Source organism: Lingula anatina, chromosome 5 (assembly GCF_051362555.1).
Source record: "Lingula anatina isolate TDL-2025a chromosome 5, LinAna3.0, whole genome shotgun sequence".
NCBI classification, from domain to species: domain Eukaryota; kingdom Metazoa; phylum Brachiopoda; class Lingulata; order Lingulida; family Lingulidae; genus Lingula; species Lingula anatina.
In genome coordinates this window covers 18,982,397-19,005,374 of record NC_141771.1, presented here as the reverse complement: position 1 = coordinate 19,005,374, position 22,978 = coordinate 18,982,397, and the positions used below count along the sequence as shown (strand labels likewise).

At 34.6% G+C, this 22,978-nt stretch overlaps 2 protein-coding genes and 2 long non-coding RNA genes across 7 annotated transcripts in view; 2 read left to right on the top strand and 2 right to left on the bottom strand.

Annotated features, from left to right (window-relative positions):
* LOC147761788 (uncharacterized) overlaps positions 1 to 22,978 on the top strand; it is a 256,913-nt gene that overhangs the window by 13,519 nt on the left and 220,416 nt on the right. The window lies entirely within an intron of this gene.
* Positions 1 to 22,978, bottom strand: part of LOC106162473 (uncharacterized) — a 138,026-nt gene that overhangs the window by 69,073 nt on the left and 45,975 nt on the right. For both annotated transcript variants that reach the window (XR_015334644.1, XR_015334643.1), the window contains exon 3: positions 15,527 to 15,581. The gene's annotated coding sequence lies outside the window, so the exon portion shown is untranslated. The remainder of the gene's footprint in view (positions 1 to 15,526; positions 15,582 to 22,978) is intronic.
* On the top strand, positions 11,551 to 13,404 carry LOC106161911 (uncharacterized). The gene is made up of 2 exons (XM_013538986.3): positions 11,551 to 12,098; positions 12,529 to 13,404. The coding sequence occupies exons 1-2, from the start codon at positions 11,793 to 11,795 to the stop codon at positions 12,574 to 12,576; spliced, it is 354 nt and encodes a 117-aa protein (XP_013394440.2). The 5' UTR covers positions 11,551 to 11,792; the 3' UTR covers positions 12,577 to 13,404.
* Positions 16,861 to 18,108, bottom strand: LOC147761796 (uncharacterized). 2 transcript variants are annotated; one of them, XR_015334567.1, is made up of 3 exons: positions 18,089 to 18,108; positions 17,538 to 17,692; positions 16,861 to 17,356 (listed from the first exon to the last, which is right to left on the bottom strand). It is a non-coding gene; the product is annotated as an uncharacterized LOC147761796 (long non-coding RNA). The 2 variants fall into 2 exon arrangements; XR_015334566.1 differs by lacking the exon at positions 18,089 to 18,108 and having other exon boundaries at positions 17,538 to 18,080.

Sequence of the window (22,978 nt, the reverse complement as noted above, 5' to 3'; positions counted from 1 at the left end):
AGCAGGACGCCAGAAGACAGCGGATGAAAGGACAGTAATGCTAGAGGATGTCCTAGCATTCATCACGGGATCCAGGAGAAATAGGTTTCACTTTGGCACCTCAAATAGAATTTTCAGCACAAATAATGCCAACAAGCAGAACGTGCATAAATGTTCTGTATCTCCCTCTTGATAACCCTCAAATGGAAGTCTTAAATGAAGCATTTGATGAATCTTTTATGAGTAATTATTTTGGAATTTCTCAATTAGATTTTGACAGACAACTCATAACTATTTAGGCAGCAAACTTAGATATAGTTTTTTGTCAACTGGGAGAAAATGACATCAGCACAGAAGTGACCTCACCAGCTTCCATTGTTTCTGCTGTCCTTCGTACAATCCACACTATCATTGATTACAATCCCAATATTCAGAAAACAATTTGAGCATTCATTTTCAGGGATCAACACAGTGTGTAATTCATTATATTGTACTGACATGGTTTTCTCTTGTTTTCTGTTAAATTATCTAATATGTGTACCAAAAACTTGTTTCCTCAGTTCTTAGTTATTATTATGCAATTCCTTGATCCAGGAATCTTAAATCTTGCGGCCCTTCTCCTTTATCTTCTATGTCGTCACACTATTATGTGACCCAGATCTGTTGCTTCATTTTTGCATACTGAGGTGAGGTTTACTAAAATGGTTTTTCTACTAATAGGTTTTTATACTATTTAAAAGGTGGGTGTTGATGAAAACATATCTATAGTGTACAGATTGATTTCTGAATTTACAAAATTCGAGAAATAGATCTAAACGTGACCAGAATTCTTTAATGATATCTGACATTTAATAAAATTCAATTCATGTTCAATTAATGCTAATTAAAATATGTGCTGTTGTTAGTAGGGTTACACGAAAATGAAATTAATGTTATCTGATGTTAAATAGTTTAATAAAATAAAATAGATTCATTATCTATTAATGTTAATTAAAAATTAAATGTGTTGTTGTTAGTGTGGGTAGAGGTTGTATTTATAATTTGGAATCTTGACAATCTACACCTCATTGGAGGCATATTTGAAACACCAGGCAAAGTAGCCTCCAATATTATGTCAGATTTCCCAACATCTGCCAAGCTTAAGAATTTACAGCTAGCAGAAACTGCACAATGTCCAAGTAAACAGCTCGTACAGACTGTTCTTTCCAGAAAACCACCTCCAAATTTGTACAAAAAATCACTTGGGATGAGCAGGTATATTTGAGAAAAGAATGACAGAAAGCCAAACATGAGCCAGCATAAGAATGTTAACAAAAGCAAAGGTCTAGAAGGGGCATTGTAATACTGATTATTACACTGTCTGTTTACACCGTGTGACTAGACAAACCAAGGTGCTTTATAGATGGAAGATCTCCAAGTCCATTATAATATCTGGGACATAGACAACATCCAACTTAACATACCTGCAGAATTGATGGACTGACTTCTTCTCAAAGGACAGTTTATAAAGTATTTCTGATTACTTTAAAATCTGCCTGTTCATATTATTTTAACAGTATTAAAGAACAATATAGCTGGTCCAACAGAAAACTTAGATTTAAAAGGGAGAGTTTGACAAAAAGTTGAAAAACAGGAAGATACTGTAGTGCCAGATGCAGGGTAGAACCGGCCGGGTAGCTCAGGCGGTAGAGCACTCGCCCTGTTAGCAAGAGGTCCCGGGTTCGAATCCCTGGTCTGGCAGGTGATTTTTCTGCACTTACCCCAAATTGCTACAATACTTGTAAAAAAGTACTAAGAAGTATTGTATATCTTAGTAGAGATTACCATGAATTTATACTGGTAGGTGTTCTCTTACTGGCCCCTTTGATACACAAAAAACAACATTATTGGCTTCAGAATTCTATTGCTACTTTACACTTTCAGTTTATCTTCATAAATTAATAATATTTGTAAAGAGTACTGAAATGAATAAGAGACAATTTGCCCTGCTTTCATAGATTGTGACAGTGGTGCATGCCAGACACAATGCAATCACAACCAGTCACAATCTAAGCACATAATAGATTTTTAAGGGCATCATCTATAATTGGCAACTAGCTGGATAAAAACACCAAATTTTGCAGGTGTACATATATAGATACCTTTTGACATACTAAATCATACTAGCCTCCTAACCCTCTGGAGAATAACCCCATTTGGGCAAATAGTTCAAGATGGTCACCAATTTATGGAATTATATGAAAAATATACACATCTCAGATAATTCTCCATAAAGAAACTTACTTTTGGTGTCTTTGCAATTGTCTACCCTATATACGTTTTAATGATTGTACCAGGTCACAGAAGTCAAGGTCAAATTGAAAGTCAGATTATTAGTCTATCTGACATATATACATAAAAACCTCTGAAAAGATAAAACTTTGTCAGGATATTCAATCGTGTTGATTTTCAAACTGAACCTGCCATAATAAAAAATAAGGTGACTAAGCAAATTTAAAGTAAAAAGTGAGCTGAGGTCTCAAAAAAAAAAAAAAAAAAAAAAACTCCTCTGAACAGTTATCATGGGGTAAAAAAAAACTAACCTATTTTTTTTTATCTTAGATGCTCTGAAATCACGTAAAAATGCAGAATTCCATGGATCCGTGGAAAAACATGTCTGAAAGACAATAAAGCAATTGGAACTTTCACATAAATAATTCATCATGCGTATTATCAATATGAAGCTGCCTTATCAACATATAGCCAGCCAGCAAATTTTAAGTAAAAACAAAAATAGCTTTGCATTTTTGGGGACATACACTTATACCAAAAGATATGACGCTTGAAAAAATGCAAAAAAGTAATCAAGAATTTATGTAATAATGATCCAACCAGGCTGATTTTTGAAACAAACCTACTTTATAAACACATACAGCCAGTAAGAAATTTTGTAGTTAAATGGGAGCTATTTATTTATTTATTTATTTATTTATTTTTGTGACCTGTTTTACTGCTGCAGTGTTTTTTCATGACAAATGCACATTTTCAATCATATTCTGCATGTAAATATAAATATTATACATGTAAATATGAAAATAATACAAGTAAAGTCAAAATCAATTATCTGATGGTTTTAGAATCCACAATAAAGGCAATCAAATAAAGCATGGCATGGATGTTTTTGGCCAAACAGTTGACTATCTGAATCCAGGCCAAATCCCAGTAACAGTAACCATATTTGATCAGACACTATTTGTCAGAGTACAGTGAGTGCAATTATAGTAATTAATGAACGGTGAAGGGAGGCATTCTAATACTGGGGGAGGTGGGGAGAAGATTGGACAAAAATTTCAATCCAAAAGACCCTTGGTGTCATCTCTTAGAAGACTGAGACTGAAGATATCTCTTCTTTCTATGAAGTCCTCACACTGGTTCAAAACAAGTACATGATGCTCATAATCTTGCACTTAACCCTGTGCAATCTCTCAGCTCAATAGAGGTTCAAATGATGAAACTCCCATCCACACTTGCAGAAAAGACTTAATTGCTACATTAGAATCTGGTCAACATTCATGTTCTAAGATCATGACATATTATGATGACATTCCACTGTGTAGCAGAGCCCTTAAGGAGAGAAAATATACCTTTCATGTTGAAGCATTGGATCAAGCAGCACCTTTTCTTTGCCTTGGCCTATGTTTACTAGGCCAGGTAGGTGTCTGTCCTTAAGTCTCTGCTGTGCAGGACTGAAAAATGCTTCAAACTGCGTGATTTCTGAAACAGCCAATTGTTTTCAGCCATCCCATTCAATCAGGGTCATGAGCAGGAGAACAATATGGTAAAAGATAAGTACAAGTCAAACTTAAGATTTGACTGAGAACCCAGCATTTTCATATGGACATGCTAGAAACAATACCAGCAGTTTCTTTAGATAGTCTCTTCCATGGATGCATTTTGTCTATTCATATTGCTACCAAGAAGAATTCCTCAGCTCTCTTCAGAAAAGCCAACAGAAAGATCAATCCTAAGAAAAATTACAGACTTAAATTTGTACAGAATAACATGACTATATGGTCAATTATATATCTCAATGTAAAACTTTGTAACTTTTAGGAATTTCCTGTCCTTTAGGTGGACCAGTCATTCCCTCCTTCACTTTCAGATATTTGAAAGCCCCGAGCCATGTGAACAACCAGATCAACCACCAACACATGACTGTGAGGTGCTACATGGTGCAACCATTGTCCACAGTCTTCCTGCCTGTGTCACCACATTGGATGATTATGCTGGCAACATTTTCCTACGGTACCTTATTTAGACAGGCAACTGAACATAATATGTAGCATAGAACACATGTCTTCCTGACTCCCTGAAAGAGTCCACAAGTGAGAAGAAAGCAAGGTATGCCAAAAAGAAAGTGAAATGCCTCCTCCCCCAAAAACCTATAAGATAAAACAGAAACTGAATATTCTCTTTTGAAAGATCAAAGATGTAAGGTTGCAAATAGCCTAAATCCAAGTAGGTCTTTTTGACTTCAGTGCTGTCAAATCAGGTTACTGTTTTGTTGTGTCTGATTGAAATGTACAGTGAAGAGGCCAACAAGCCATGCCATGCTGAGCTGGGTGTTCAGAGATAATTCCTGTATGCCCATTGATCACCATAGAGTTGCCATACAGGTGGGCAAGTTTGGCAAGGCAGCCATATTATTTTTTTTTTAATCTCAGAAACTTAATTATACAACAAAACACTCAATCAGCAGGGATCCTGAGCCACCTTAGGATACAGAAAATCCTAGAATTCCACAATTTTTTTTTTTTTTTTTTTTTTTTTTTGTCAAATGGGTAAATTCTCCAAAGATCGAGCTATTATAACTTCATTTTGGTTTAGTATGCCAAAAGATATTTGGTACAATATTTGGTGATTTTATCTGTTAAAGCTTGATTTGGAATTTCAAACAATTTGCAATGTGCCTCCTCTGTCAGATTTTCATAATGAAAAATTCAGACGAAGTCACCCTACTAATTGGATGGTAAGAAGAAAAATGAAACGAAGCTCAGTATTTCTCTCCTTCATACAAAGAAGATCTCCATAAACAATCCCGTGGTGGTTAAATTGAGGGAAGTACACCTGTGCCCTGCATCCCATCTCCAGTGTCACTGCATTACTTATTATTAGAATGGGGCACTTGGCAGTTTTACCTGGCTTTCCAGTGTGCAAAAGAAGCCATTTGTGTGTGAGACGTCATCAATTAGTGAGTATGGAAGCAGATCGCTATCGATGTACAATTTTCAAGCGGCAATTTCAAGTCATCTGATAAAAATCGATCTCTGAAGTTTCAGCATTATTAACGTTACATGGGACACAATGAAGAAAAATCGACCTTGTTGAGCAAGAAATGTGAAATTCTTAAGAAAACTGATATTAGCATGGACTTCATGACACAAGCTAACCAACAGACTACTTTGGACGCATTGAAGAGTTTTAATATGGAAAGATAGGATTAGATGAAGTTTTCATTGGGCTGGGACACATCATGTAACATTAGTGAAGGTAATTTTGTGATCATTTTTCAGTGACTTCAAATAATTTTTTATTTAAATAACCTTTCGCACGTTTTGTTTCATATATTTTCTTGCAGTAGGCGTATTTCCTGCTTCAATCATCCATTCAAACCCTAAAAAAACTGTTCCTAAAAAGCGGTAGGGTCGGAATTCCACAGAAATAGATGCCATTTTGATGGTAATTTTGATATATTTTCTTTTTCTTTTTTTTTTCCCTTGCAATGCTCATGCAGCTTCTTTGGTGTCATGAGAATTTGGTTGACTATCTAAATTTAAATTACATTCTTTTTATGCCCCCCCCCCCCCCCCCCCCAGGGCAGTGTTTCTTAATGAACTTCCTCCATATCTTCACTCCAAAAGTGTTCTTTTAATTGGTCTCATTTGGACATAGCAAGCCCAACAATATTAATAGATTTTTAAAACCTTTCACCAATGAAAGCTCACAACTAGGAGAAAATGCATTCAGTTTTCAAGGGGTTCAACGTATTTCCATTCATCTGTTGCACAGACAGCCCTGCACGGGCTTTGATAAGGAACTGCAAACAATACAATGGACAACTCGGCTGTGACTGGTGTGTACAAAATTTGTTTGGTGCCTAAAACATTGTGTTGGAAGAAAAAAATACATTGTCAACAATTATTCTTTATTTTTTGATGCATGTTTTTGTTCAGGACTAATTGTATTTAACAAAGTATATGTAAAACCTTCTTTTGTACTTACATATATATTTTTAAATTTACAGATTTACAGTTAGGTGTATCAAGCAGACCCAGCAAGAAATATAGTGATAGATCCAGATGGTAGAGTCTGGGAGAAGGCAGCTATGGACCTCCCAGCTTAGTCCAGTATCAGTAGAGAATAGACGAAATCTTTGGCAGGACTCCCACACTTTCCTACAAAGATTCAATACATGGACTAACTGGAGGAACTGCTGAAAAACTCAGGATGGCTGGCTATATGTTTAAGGCAGGCAAGGTAACATCGAAACATCCACACACTTAAAAAAAAATCAATAGTTCTATTCTCATTTAGTGAATTCAAACATCGATGCTTGGCATACCAATACTTCCAGTGCTTTTAACAATCTGCAACCCTTTTTTGGGGAAAGGAGAGAGGAAAGCTTTTGATATATACATGAATTATGGCAATAGTGACTTCATAGATGCTTTCTCCTGTCTTTGAGCAGTCTTCGCAGTTGCAAAGAGAAAATCAAAAGTGATGGAACAATTTGTCTGCAATTTTTATAGCCAGAAGGAAGCTAGTAATGTCAATGAGGCCAGGTTCAACATATTTTGCTTGTCAACCCCAAGTGAGCAGAGAATGCCTCTTACCCAAGATGCTCTGATTTTGTATATTGAGAGATGAAGTTATCAAACAAAAATCCAGAAATCTGATACATGTACCAAGCAGTGGATTGAAGCACCACATCCCAACGGAAGTGGGTGAGAAATAAAAAATAAACTTGAAGTAAAGTTCATTGGATAGCAAAACACTTTAAGGGGCTAGGTCCTGTGTCATCCAGATTAGTTGCAAGTGTAAGCTTCTAAAATGTGATTCAAATAGGTGTTCAGGTCATGGAAATTAATTGTCATGTTTAATGATTATCTGCATTCACAGTGAAAATTGTCTTGCCCTATGAATCTTTTAGCGAAAGTGCTTTTCTAGAAGTCTTTTCCCTTATCAGGTGAGGGACTATTGTTAGATATTTAAAAAAAGAAATAATTTCCTATTGACTTGTCAACCATTTTTACATTGTATTTTTGAAGAAATTAAGACAGATTTTATCGATAAATGTTTGTTTTGATGCAAAAATGAATTAAGCAAATGAAAACTAGAGGATCAGAGAGGCCATACTGCCTCCTGGTATTATACCACCAGCAGGAGTAAGCACATTGATTATTTTTAAGTTATGGATGGCCAAAATGTGTGCACCATTTTGATGGAAGAGAAAGGTGATTGGGTTGACACCCCACTTGATTACTATGAACAGGCATTTAAAATATTAGAGTTTAAAGGCTGTAAACCTACAGACTCTGTTGTATTAGAGCAATTGTCCAAAAAAAAAAATGGAATCATAAAAGGCTGTATGAATGTTCAGCAGAAATCTTGGTTAGGAATTTGATGGCAATGAAGAGCAATTTATCTAGTTATTTTTTTATGAAAACAATATTACTTTGATTATCTTGGAATGTTGCAGGAAAAAGAGGTCCAAGGAATTTGTAAAGTTGAGAATGAGAAAACGTGTCTTTGTTGCTACAGAGCAGAAGATGTACCCGTTTAGATATTTATTTTTGATATATGGGGTTTTGAAGGACTGTATGTAAAATCACAAGAAATTTTGGAAGAAAATTTAGAAAAGATAATAACCTTTAAAAGCAGGGAACAATGCTTAGAGTTACTTTTCTTATGAGGGATAGATATTATTTCAGGTGAATTTTTGTATGGTAGAGATGTTTTTCCTTTTTTCTTATTGCAGAGCAGATTATGTATCCATAGGGGTATATTTTTTATGTGCGTATATAATATCTTTTTATTTAGTTAATATTTAGTTATATATGATATGGTATGTTGGAAGTATTTATAAATGTATTGATTTATCATTTATTTTATTGTTGTTTACAGGTGACTTAGGGAAATGTAATAAGGTTACAAGTTTGAAGAAAATGAAGTAAGTTACGGAATTTTTGTATAATACTAAAAAGGTTTCTTTGAGGTAAGAGATACTTTCTTGATTTTATTTATTACACTATTATATATTTGAAGACAGAAATTGGGATATCTGTTATATGGATTTAGTGGAGTAAATATGTAGCTTATCTCATTTATATCATTAAATTTTATTACTTATGTGATAAAAGATGTAGTGGTATATTTTGAGTTTTTATATTTATCTGATCTTTATTGGTTATAGGTGATTGTGACAGAAGAAGTTTGGAAGAATGGAGATATCAAAAGTTGGAAGAATGGAGATATCAAAAGTCTTACTATGTTGAGGTGGATTCAAGATGTTTTCATATTGTGAATATGTAGGGAATTTGAAATGGGAAATTTAAATCAATTGAGATTTAAATCAAAATTAATTTAAAGAATTTAAGGCAGTATTAAAAGTAAAATGTTTCTTACTATGGTAGGGGAGGAAGATGGGCATGCACAGCATGAGGTGGTATGCCAGAGGAAGGCTGGACCTCTACGTGGCAAAAGACAGGGAGGATTTTTGAAGTCAATAGGGCCAGCGTACTAGGAATGTGAGCTATTGGAAGGGGGAACACTTCTGCTGAGAAGATTTCAGCATTCCTCTCCAGGCCGGCTCCAGTGGCAAACAACAGTTGGCGTCTCCACACACAGACTAAGGCAACCGCGCCAGGGAGAGAGCTCAGGAGAGCATGGATGGCACCCCGCTTCCCGTGAAGCAGGTCCTCAAAGGAAGCAATGTCGATCCAGGAGAAATTGTGGACTGTGGGGTTACCTTCAATGGTTCCTGGCAAACCAGAAACTTGTCTAAACATGGATTTGTGGCTGCAATTTCAGTGGATACGGGAGAAATTCTGAACGTTCACTATATGTATACCATGTGTCGGACATGTGACAATTTTCAAAAGCTGCCCCAAACCACGGCGGAAGAGGTTGACTTTCAACTGAAACACATAGAGGAGTGCCATCACAACCACGAAGGCTCAGCCCAGGCCATGGAAGCTGAGGGTGCCTCTGTTTTATACAGTCATTCCATGGAACTTAATGGATTACGCTACAATCCATTTGTAGGGGATGGGGACAGCTCAGCCTTCTGGAGGGTCCAGCAACAGCAGCCCTTTGGTCTGGACAGCGAGATTACTTAAGGAGAATGCACATATCCAGAAGAAAATGGGCACTAGACTTCGGTGCTTAGTTGCCAGAAATAAAGGTAATAATAGTGAAAATACATTAAAGTAAAAAGTGCATTTTTCAGATAATATTGATGATAATATTGAAGATGAAGTTACAAAAACAAGTGCACTCCTTGTAACATGCTTGCAACCAGATTTGTTACAGTATATATTAGATAAGTACAAAGACAGAATATTATGTTTTGCTCCATCAGAAAATCAACATTCCGAATCTTCATTCAACAAGGAAGCATAGTCTTTCCCAACTTTATACCCAAATGGGAAAAACGCTTTTTCAGAAAGATGGAAGCATAAGTTAACATTTCAGATTCACCAATTTGGTGGCAAAGTGGCCAGGGTCTACACATGACTCCTTTGTTTGCACCTCATCCAATATCCAGCAGAAGTTCAATGAATAGGTATATCACAATCCGCTAGGGGCGCTTCAGTCGTAACTATCCAGGGGCAGTGATGTGTAAAACTGAAGTAGGCCTGCTGACAGTTCGCCTATGGAACCCCTTTTTTAAATCTCTCTTTTAGCACCGCGTAAAAAAACTAATACAAGCCATTAACTAAATAAGTTGTAAATCAAAGAGTAAAATCCGGTCACGTGATTTTCCCTTGTTGCAGTCTTTGAGCAGTTTCGGTACGGGTTGTTTGAAGTTTTGCCTCTACAAAATGCTAAAAAATTTCAGGTAAGTGCTGGTTTCACCTTTTTGAAATTTATATCCAGCAAAGTTTATGAAATTTGCTATATTATGTAGAAAAATCATGAAATTTGAAGGTTGCAAAGTATAGTTAATTTAATGCGCAATATTACATGATGTGCACTGAGGCCATCCCTGCCATGTGCGTGTGCGGTCGCCATATTTATTATGTAAATTATGTTTTTACTCACTATTTTTTCTTTGTAATGATATTATTAGTTATTAAAAGCAAGTGTTTTGGCTCTGAAAATTAATCTATGCTATAAACTGACCTAAAATTGACACAATTAAAATAGTGAAAAAAAGTGTTAAAATAAAAACGCTTTAGCAGGCAACTAACAATCTGCATCAATCATCTATAAAAACATAGCATCTATTAAATGTTTAACTTTGAATTTTATCTTAACTTCTTTTTGAATTTTAGTTTGCTGTAATAGTAAAACATTTTTATTATAGGTAGGAGAAACATCCACAATATTTGCTCTTCTTTGTAACTGCACCATCTGGGGTATTTCCATTCTCTTAACAACTTTCACTGACTCATCTGTCGATAAAAAGGTTCAACTTTCTTCAAGGTAATTTATCTTAATATAGAAGTCATGTTTTTAAATTTAACTTAATTTAACTTATTTATTTAAATTATAATTATTTTTTAAAATTTTTAATTAATTTATTTATTATTATTATTGATTTTTTTTTTGTTGTTGTTGAGGTGTTGAATGTGACTGTAATTATATACATACTACTGAATTGAAAAGCACTAAAACATTGAATCTTTTTATTACAGGAGAAACATCCTCCAGACTTGCTCTTCCTCCTATCTGCACCAGTTGCTACATGCTCATTCCAGAAGTCATTGTAGATATTGTTAGGGGTGACCTTGATATCCACTGATATCATGTGATATGTCTAGTCTAAGTTAGGCTTCCATTTTCTTCTTTTTTTTAAATTTACTATATCTACAATACGTGAATATGTCTATATTTCACTATATTGTTTCTTATGTTAGCACTAGAGACAGGGGCGTAACCAGGCATACGCACGGATGCACTGTGCGTACAATTTTTTGAGCCAACCATGATATTATTCTCCATAAATTCAGTGTATTTTTCACAGAATATAATCGTATCTGTGAATTTTCAAAATCTGTGCGTACAATTTTAAAAGGTCTGGTTACGCCCCTGAGAGAAGAAGAAACTTTTAACTTTCTTGTATATTTCTTGACATAAATCAGGATAGCTGTGAAATGAAAGTGGCATCTTCCCATACTGGTCCGTAATTTTCCAAGTTTCATTTTTTTTTGTGTGGCTGAGTACCAGCTGGGTATTTTGTCGTTTTTCTCTTGATTGTACACCTGTTTAACAATTCTGGTGTTTGGTTATTTGTCTAGTCTTTTTGCAAAATTTTGTGTTAGTTTAACAACATCACAGTATCAGGGATCTCTCGAGGCTGCATTTTGCGCCATTGGCGCGCACATATTTGTAATGACGCACTTTTTCAATAGCAGTGCGTCCCAAGGGCGCATCAAAAATAAATTAAATTAAATAGAGTGAAAAAACGGAGTTTATTTGTTCAACATATTGTAAACTGTTAAAATTGTGTATTTTTAAACGCATCAAAATTTTTCTAAACTTGGAACAAGTGCCAGTCGGCAAAACCGAACTTCAAAGTGCTAGCCTCGTATACTGCACGCGTTCTCTGCATGGAGAGTACCTTCTCTGCGTGGAGAGTATACCGGAAGTTCAGAGATGGCCGTGTCAAAAGCAAAGCAGCCGAAGCTTTCGTTTTTTTTGGTAATGCACCAGATAGGAAGCCTCTACTAACTTCCGTTAGGAAGCTTCAGCAAAGTTGGCTGCAGAGATTCCCGTGGCTGCGCTTCGACAAGGAAAAATCACCATGCAAAAAGGCTGGCAAACGTAATACCATGGCCCTGTGGGTATCGTCCAACTTTCTCACCAGTACGCTCACCCGCCACGTTGGAATGACCGATGATGTGTGCGCTATCCAGGTAACTTAAATAAATTCATTCTGATTCAAAGTCAATTAAAAAACGAATGATAAGTGTTAGCACGTGTGCAGCCTACTTAGAGATGTACATGCGTACAGGGAGTTCAAATTATTTTGAGTTTCTTGTGTATTTGGCCTTGAGCAAGGTACTACGTTTTTGGTGGGATAAGCAGTCAATTAACACTATAATTATGTCTTCCATTTCTATTTGTATTGTTTTGGATAAAATTTTGTAGTTTCCTGCCAAATTATGATATGGAAATTATTATGCCAAGTAATGGGATTGCATTTCAGTCATTTTAGTTTGAATATCACTGATTGTTATTAAGGACAAAATGATTAGTGAATTTTTAAGTTTCTAAGTATATATATACTATCTAATAAATAAAGTAGTAGGCAGCATTACTGAATTGCAATGCTTATTTTAACAGTTACCAAAGGAACAGGAGTTCATGAACACAGCAACTACCAAAGCCTAGAATGCGCAAGAGAAGGCCATCATGACAGCAATGAAAGCAGTGGTTTGGATGGCCAAGGAGTGTATTCCACTTTCCAAGTACAGTTCTTTAATGAACTTTCTCCAAGCTGTAGAAGTTCCAGATATAGGTCAGCTGAAGTGCAGCAGTGCAGTCTCATACTGCAGTTACAATACTGCAACTGACATACTTGGATGTTTTATCTTGTTTGATTGATGAGAATATTACACAACAGATTCACCAGTCATTGCTGTCTTATGTGATGAAAGTGCAGATATTTTAGTTCATCATAAATTGGTAATCAGTTGCAGAGTAGTTGATCCACTAACTTTAGCACCCAAAAACTTTTTTTAAAGACTTGTATATTTCTGATGGAACTGGTAATGGGATATTTACATATATAAAGAAGCACTTGGCATCCAGAATATAATTTTCTATTAAAAGTTATTTTATGAACACTGTTACACATATGCATAAGTGGGTGTTGCTAAAATGTTGCCATGGGCTTTGTTATATAACACTAAAAAAGAATGAAAAAAAATAAAAACTAGTTATTTTTGTTTAAATGTTTTGATTATTTATATGTTGAGAATACTTCTCAGATTTTATTTTAAAAACAATCTTTAATATAAATTATAATTATTTTAATAAATTATAAATGCAATTAATATAATGGTCACAATAAAATTATACTGACTATTAGTGACATTATAAATGGACTTGTGACCCAAGCATGCATTGAATGACTGGGCACAATGTTTTGCAAAATGGCACACTTTTCAATCTTGAGTGTGCCCAAATGGCACACTTGACCTTCAACCTAGGGAGATCCCTGCAGTATATGGAGTATCTATCTAATTCTGCTCGACTTGCACTATTTTTTTTTAGATCTTTTTTTTACAACAATTATCCAGTTTGTTTAGTCATCATTGAAGACTTTCGTTATTTGATGACAGTAAGATAATGGTATTATTTTTAAGCCTAAATTTAAGAAAGAAATGCTGTAGTTTGCTTGACATCTGATAAACTATGAAATAAATGTTGCAATATGAATTTATTCGTATTATCATTATGCACCTTACAAATAATAAATGTGTAAATGGTACATTATGTTTTGTTGTTTATAAAAACATCAACCAAACATTTTTCAATTTATTATTTTAAATTTAACATGAATTGTCATGAAATTTTGGTGTAATTATTATGAATAATTTAGTTATTGGTTAGATTAAATAAAATTAATATAAATTTATAAAACTTGATGAACAATGAATTATAATACAATATGAAATAAATAAGAAACCTAGATGTGAAAATAACCACAGGGAAATAGCTTTGCCCTGATTAGTCACAGGCTATGTGAGCCAGACAATAGGCTGAGCACACAAAGACACACAGGGTGCTCTGCTGCGCCCGAGTGATCACTGCTGGTCAGTGGGCACAGGTTTTGAGCTGAGAAGTGTGGACACTTTTGGTGAAATTTTGCAGTTCAAAAACTTCAATATCTTTGTTGCTTGTAGGAATATCAGGGCTTGACATTAAGGGTGGCCCACTGGCCCTGGGCCACTGAAAACCAACCTAGGGCCATACTGGGGTCACTGGCCCAAAGAGCAAGTAAAATGCCATGTGCAAAATAACCCTTGCAATGTTTACCGATATCCCGGGCCAGTATAGATAAAAGTTAGTGTCAAGCCCTGAATATTAAAAAAATTCCAAGTGATTTCATCCGGTTTTTGCATTATCTTTCAGATGATATAAGTATTATAATTTTCTGATCAGGTTGAAAATTTTTCTGATATACCTACAATGAAGGCTAAATGCCCCAGGGTTACCTACTAGGGGATTCAGGGTACCCTGTTCAGCCTTATCTATTAACACCCTTTTTAAATCCAAATGGAACAAGTCAGGCACACATGTCAAGGACACAACACTAGGTAGACCTCCATCCTGCCACATTCTCTCTATGTGTCTTTTGGTCAAAACTTATATCATGTACCTATGTCAGAGGATAAGAAAATTTTAAGGTACATGTATATATGCATAAGCTGTGGGCAGTCACACTGTTCATATCTATAGTGTTTGCATGGATTGAATGTATTCTGTTCTTTGTTTTTTTTTTCGTAAACTATCATTATAAAAAATCCAACTCAAATATCCTCTGCCATCATATATGACTGTAAAACATGGTAAATAAAGAGTATGGTTCACCATTATCCAACATGCAACAAAGCAAGAAAGAATACCCTAAATAAAGCACCACCTATATGCATGATAAACTATGCCATATCACTTTATACCATGATAAAGTTAGAAAGCAATCTCTGTAAAAATCTGTCAATTGGTATTGGTAGTATTAGTACATCTGTTGAAATATAATTATATTCTGTGGCCATTTTCACTGAAAGTACATCCTCGAACATGAATTATGTAATCATAATTACATAGTTGATTATACAGATACAAGTTGGGAATATTGGCAAACAAATGTCAAGTTATTACTGCGAACACCACTTTTTCCAAGTGCCTCTGCAATCAACTGGTACCAGGGGAATAAAGTTTCTATGGAGTTAAAGCCATGCTGGGAGTCTATTGGTGACATCTCCAGACATCTTCATGACCACTAGTGGCTGATTGGGAACAGTGGGTTTGTGATGGGACACACATTATCTTAAAGGGATAACAACTGTCCTTGTAAGATGCATATTTTATATAAATTCACTGAAACAACTTAGAAATGAATGTATTCATGGATTCATTAACCATTGGTATAAATATGGGCAAATTGTCGATTGCTCCAGGAAAATCTGTTTTTTGACCAAAAGGAACAGCTGTTATCCCTTTAATAATTGAAAAAATCAATTGTAAGAAAGTACACCAAATCATGGTGTACTAGCTAGCAAGTGTCCCAACCACTTTGGTGACTGGACTGTGAAAAAAAATTAAATGTACCTACATTGTGGGGGATACTGGTGACAGCTTTGACTTCTGACACTGGCACTATTCCCAGACTGAAAGAAATAAAAACAATGTTAGCTTTGTCAAATCTGTTTCAATATTTGTGATACTTGTACATGTTACAGCAGTAAAAAACAGAGATCAATATTAAGTGTGTGTCCATGATAGGACCAGTCAGAGGGTGGCAAGGTGGGGGTCAACAGATTTAAACCAAATTCATAATATTGTTGCATATATAGGAGATATTAAGATTGAAGGCAACAATCCCAAAAGAAAACATTGGATATAATTAAAATATGATATTTTATGTTTTGGCCATTTTTGGCTTGATTTTCAGCTTCGGTCAATAAAGCCACTTCATAAGCAAATATGTCAAAACTGATGACTTTTTAAAATTAATTGAAAATTTACCTATTTAAACCAGCCATTTGCCATTGAGAATATGTTACTAAATTTCAGTTTAACCCACAAACTAACGAGCCACGCCCATTTTTATGACCCCACCCCCCAAACTCACTTTTCTACCAAGCAATGTTCAAGCATTCATATCTCTCTTTTTGCAGGCTTGACAGCCATAAAATTTTATAGGGATCCTAAGCATATATTGGTCTAATCATACAAAATTCAAAAAGTGTGTTAAACACAACAGAAGATATTGAAAAAGTGCCTCAAACTTTAGCAATTTTAGCAGAAAACCAAACGGCTGAAATCAAGATATCAGTACATTTTGAGATAATACCTTCCAATAATCAAATTTAATCAAAGACTCACAGCCAGGAATTCAAACTATGCTTTGATAAGGGCAAATCTATCCAATTTTTATAAATACAAAATGGCTGCCATCAAATCTGCCTTAAAATACAGTTACCCTAATTCCTCAAAATAATCAAGAGGCCCATTTTTGCAGGTTTTTTTATTTTGAGATCTGTAATACAGGATTGCTCAAATAATATTCTTTTCAAACAGAGCCATACAACTTCTGAATAAATTTAAATTACTAGTGACAAGTTATTCACCCACCCCCCCCCCCCCCATTTAATAAGTTATTACTGTGCATATCCAGTATCATCAGCATTGTGTATATACCTTATTTTCAGGGAGCAACAGAGAAAAAAAATTACAAATGATTTTTCTAAAGGTAAAAGGGAATGACTTTCTCATTTTATCAGTTTTCTCAAGTGCAACACTAATTAATCCACTTGAAATGATTTATATTGCATTTTTCAACCAATTTTTTTCCTTTCAAATGATTCATAGGCTTTGTAAATACATGTGATATCTTGATATCTATATTCTTTTTCTATAAAGAAAATTAAAACAGAGTCAGCAACATACAATGACAGGAGGAGTACTTTATTTTCATATTATCAATTGGACAGTAAAAGAACAAAGCAGTTACTTTTTACAGGAGTGAAATCAAGTTATGAATCTCCAAGGTTCCAATATCACGGTCATCTTTTCCATATACTGAACACAACAGTGATGGGTAGTGTTCCACAGATTTTAATCTTATAACTGATTGGTCCCCAAGTTTCTTCTTCTGGTTGAGAGATCCAGGGTCTCCTACAGTAATGATAATTCAGCAATCTTAGAATAAGTGTGGTAACTTGAAGCAACATGCCACTATAGTTTAGTGTGACTGAACTGTCAATTGTCAATATTTGTCAATTCAATGGCGCCAATTATCCTCCTTTCCTACAAAACTGATTGGGATTACCAAGCCTAAGATGCACATTTGTTATGGGGGATTGACCCAAGGTGGCTCTAAGTCCAATAGAGGTTTGCCAGGATATCCACTACTGCGTCTACCTGAAGATGGCAGGACAGGCTGTCAAAAGAAAATGTATTTAACATATTTTAAACTCATGTTAATTGCTGTATAAGAACAATTACTAAATAATATTCTGATCAAACATATTGCATAAGTGTAAAAAAGGAAATCAAATATGCATGATTGTAGCTACCAGAATTTCATGATAGAAAAAGAAACAAATGAAAAAAAGGTAAACCTTTTTTCTTCTCCGTGGAAGTGTTCCAGGCATTACAAAGTTGGTGGTCACATCTGAATCTGATGAATTTGCCTGTGCAATTTCAGGTGACTTTTCTATTATTGTCTGTAAGATTGTCCAGGTCAAGGTTCACATACAGGCCTAGGATGTAAAATCTGAAAAATAAACATAACATCAATAAATGCTTTACAACAACAGAGGCTTACTGTGTTCAGAATAGAAACTATCGAGCAGGATCAATCTATCTCAGCGGAGTATCACACTCGGGCTCAGTCGTTGTAATCAGCTTAATTGTCTGGCACGCCCCCTTGCAAAGCAACATGAACAACATAATGGACTGCAAAGTTTTCCTGATTTTACTAAAGTACCTTTAGTTACAAGTGTCCTGTGTAATATGTAAGTCTTGAAAATTGAAGCACAGGCAGTTAACTTCAACTTCATTGTAAACACACATAAATCTGCATAGTGAATATAAAACTAAAATATAAAAAACTGGCACAAGTAACATCCCCTAAAATGCCAAAACTTGAAACTGAATGTGTGTTACATACCTTTGATTCTGGGTAAGAAAGGATGAGTGCGAATAAGGGGGTAAAAGTGCCCACTTTTGTACATGAAAAATAAATTGTGAATGAATGAAAAAAAATTGATGCCAAATTAAAGTTGGGGTCTTACACTTTTATGATCCACATAAAAAAATATTTTTCATTGAATTTGAAATATAAACAAGGCAGCAAAGCTGTCAAATGTACAGACAAAAAACAGAAAATAAAGATGCAAAAAAGGTCATTTTGTCAATTTTGATGCAATAATAAATAATGCTTATAATAGCACTGCCAGTCAACACTGAATTTTAATCTTGCACAACAGGTAACATGGTCAATAACAGGAGCGGACCCCGAGATATTTTCTGACAGTATTACAAAGTATCTATGTTGATCCATCCTCCATTTTGATGGTCTTCCAACAGAAAAAAAATAGATACCAGTCAATATAAACTTAATAACCTGACTGTCTTCCGAAGACCCAGAAGATGGTCTCAATCCACCCCTTCAATAAGATTACAGTTTCAGGTCCATGAGAGACCAGTGTCGCACGATGAAAGTCTCAATATTTGAAAAATGATGACAGTGCACAAAATAATATTACATAATGTTTAAAGACATAAAAAACAATACAACTGCTTCTGTGGAAATACTGAAAATGTGCACAGCCTCAGGTGGATGGGAGTTAAAAATCACATCTTAAAAATGCCAGTGTTGGAGAAAAAATTAAATAGAAACAACAAAAATATAATTCTAATGAAGCTGTTATTCACTGCTTCCTTATTATGGACACTATGTTATCTAGCAGAGAGCTTAACAGGGAAATATCAACAAGTGTGCTTTATGAAATTTCAATTAATGGCTACTTAATTAGGTAAATGAGTTTATAGCACTGAAATTAGCCTTGTGAATACCCAAGGGGAATTAACAGACTGACCACACAAATTTGTCTATCAAAGGTCTTCAGGCCCATAAGTCACACCTTAAGAAAAGCAGAAAACAATAATGCACAAAAACAGGAGACTGCCCAATTCTGATGCAATAATACATTATGTTTAACTGCACAGTCAACATAAAATTTTAATTATGCACAACAGGTAACGCTGATGAAAGTAAAAGCATAAGGCTCCAGGCCCATCAGTGTTCAAGTTTTCAATTAGAAAGTGCCAGAATGAGAAAAATGAAAATTTCACAAAAAATGCATAAATTTAATAAAAATGATGACCCAATTGACCTGGCTTTCTAATTTGAACTGCATGCCAATCCTAACAAGGCAGCAAAGCTGTCAAATGTACAGACAAAGAACAGAAAATAAAGATGCAAATAAGTGAAAAATTAAATTTTCACAAAAAACTGTTAAATTGCCAGAAAAATTTACCAAACAGACTGTGTTGCCAATTGAAGCTGTATGTTAGACCCATGTTTCTTTCCTGTAAGTTTGAGAACAGTAAGTGACATGATTTCCCTTAAATGGTCATCATAGGAGCAGTGCCCAAAATAGGGGTTTCTTCAAATTTTGATGCAACATTACATAATGTTTAACAGCATAATGACAATCAAATGTTATTAATAAAATATTAGTAACATGGACATTCAGAAAATGTGACAAGCAAAAGTCTTCAAGATCATGGAACTTTAAAGTCACACCTTGAAAATGCCAATATGTGAAAAATTAAATTTTCACAAAAAACTGTTAAACTGCCAAAAAAATAAATAAATAAATAAATAAAAATACCAAACAGACTGCATTGCCTACTGAAGCTGTATTTTAGTCCCATGTTTCTTTCCTGTAAGTTTGAGAACAGTAAGTGACATGATTTTCCTTAAATGGTCATCATGGAAGCAGTGCCCAAAATAGGGGTTTCTTCAAATTTTGATGCAATATTACATAATGTTTAACAGCTTAATGACCATCAATTTTTATTCATAAAATATTAGTATCACAGATATTCAGAAAATGTGACTAGCAAAGGTCTTCAGGCCCATGGAACTTCAAAGTCACGCCTTGAAAATGCCAAAATGTAAACAAGACAGCACTGTTCTGAAATGGGTTTATTTCCATTTTTAACACTTTTTTAACATAAAACAAAATAAACATTTTACTGCCATTTTAAATGACCAACTAAGAAAATTGATGAGATGGGAAAAGTATCAATAGAACAGTGTTAAATGTCCAATTTCCTCCATTCTGAGATTCTGAACATAGTGGATGATTGAATCTGACAAACTGCAATGATATGAGTTTATTTCCATTTTTGACACTTTGTTACACAATACATGATAACAAGTTTACCATATTTTTTTACATAATCAACTAACAATGTTGTAAAGATGCAGGAAATATCAAACAAACACTTTTAGGCATCTTATTAGTTAAATAATGAGACTGTTAACATGCCTAATAATTGAATCTGAGGAAATGTGAAAAACAGTATAACTTCTAAAATAATGGCCCGATTATGCTGATTTTCGAACTCAACCTGCGTTTTAGTAAGATTGACCACTCCTGTGAGTATAATTACAATTGGCCAATCCGTTTTTCTTATATTGTGTTATCAGTGTTGTATTTATATTGAAAATAGTGAAAAAACAGCATAAATTCCCTAAAAATGGCCCAATCATGCTGATTTTCGAACTTGACCTGCGTATTATGAATATTCATCAGTTCTGTAAGTTTCAAGTCAAAAGGTAAAATGGTTTTCCACTTATCGTGTTATCGGTGCTGCATATATGCTGAAAAAAGTGAAAAAACAGCATAAATTCCCTAAAAGTGACCCGATCATGCTGATTTTCGAACTTGACCTGCGTATTATGAATATTCATCAGTTCTGCAAGTTTCAAGTCAAAAGGTAAAATGGTTTTCCACTTATCGTGTTATCGGTAAAAGTGCACGGCAACGACGACGGCGACGACGGCGACGACGACAGACGCAGATGATGGCTATATGTACAGACACATCTGTGTCTGTACATAAAAATCGTACTTATAAGTTACATATAATAATAAGTAACACAGTTTTCTTTTCATAATGTTTGCAGTAGCAGTGCAAAAAGATTATTGTCAATTTTGATGTAACATTACATAATAAATTATAGAATAATTATCACCAATTTTTGATTATTGTCTATAAATAGCATGGACATGTAGAAAATTTGATTACCATTAGGCTTCATGTCCATGGGAGCTCTGAGTCCCACAATGAATATGCCAAAAAGATAATGAATATTTCACTAAGTGTATAACTTCCAGAAAAAGAAGCCAATTAGACTGCTTTTCCAACTCGGGCTGCATTTTAGTCCTGTGTTTCTTTTTTGAAAGTTTGACAGTAATAAGTAACACCGTTTTCCCATAATGGTCATCATGGCAGCAGCACCAAATATTGTGTTTTCTTCTATTTTGATGCAACATTACATAATGCTTAACAGCATAATGACCATCAATTTTAAATGATAAAATATACGTGTCATGGATTTTCAGAAAATGTGACTAGCAAGGGTCTTCAAGCCCGTGGAGGTTCTAAGTCGCACCTTGAAAATGTCAATAAGTGAAAAATTAAATTTTCACAAAAAACTGTTAAATTGCCAGAAAAATTTACCAAACAGACTGCATTGCCTACTGAGGCTGTATGTTAGACCCATGTTTCTTTCTTGTAAGTTTGAGAACAGCAAGTGACATGTTTTCCCTTAAATGGTCATCATAGGAGCAGTGCCCTAAATAGGGGTTTCTTCAAATTTTGATGCAACGTTACATAATGTTTAATAGCATAATAACCATCAAATGTTATTAATAAAATATTAGTAACATGGACATTCAGAAAACATGACAAGCAAAGGTCTTCAGGCCCATGGAACTTCAAAGTCACATCTTGAAAATGCCAAAATGTAAACAAGACAGCACTGTCCTGAAATGGGTTTATTTCCATTTTTAACACTTTTTTAACATAAAACAAAATAAACATTTTACTGCCATTTTTATATGACCAACTAAGAAAATTGATGAGATGGGAAAAGTATCAATAGAACAGTGTTAAATGTCCAATTTCCTCCATTCTGAGATTCTGAACATAGTGGATGATTGAATCTGACAAACTGCAATGATATGAGTTTATTTCCATTTTTGACACTTTATTACACAATACATGATAACAAGTTTACCATGTTTTTTTACATAATCAACTAACAATGTTATAAAGATGCAGGAAATATCAAACAAACACTTTTACGCATCTAATTAGTTCAATAATGAGACTGTTAACATGCCTAATAATTGAATCTGAGGAAATGTGAAAAAACAGTATAACTTCTAAAATAATGGCCCGATTATGCTGATTTTCGAACTCAACCTGCATTTTAGTAAGATTGACCACTCCTGTGAATATAATGCCAATTGGCCAATCCGTTTTTCTTATATTGTGTTATCAGTGTTGCATTTATATTGAAAAGTGAAAAAACAGCATAAATTGCCTAAAAATGGCCCAATCATGCTGATTTTCGAACTTGACATGCGTATTAAGAATTTTCATCAGTTCTGTAAGTTTCAAGCCAAAAGGTAAAATGGTTTTCCACTTACTGTGTTATCAGTGCTGCATATATGCTGAAAAAGTGAAAAAACAGCATAAATTCCCTAAAAATGGTCCAATCATGCCGATTTTCGAACTTGACCTGCATATTATGAATATTCATCAGTTCTGTAAGTTTCAAGTCAAAAGGTACAATGGTTTTCCACTTATCGTGTTATCGGTGCTGCATATATGTTGAAAAAAGTGAAAAAACAGCATAAATTCCCTAAGAGTGACCCGATCATGCTGATTTTCGAACTTGACCTGCGTATTATGAATATTCATCAGTTCTGCAAGTTTCAAATCAAAAGGCAAAATGGTTTTCCACTTATCGTGTT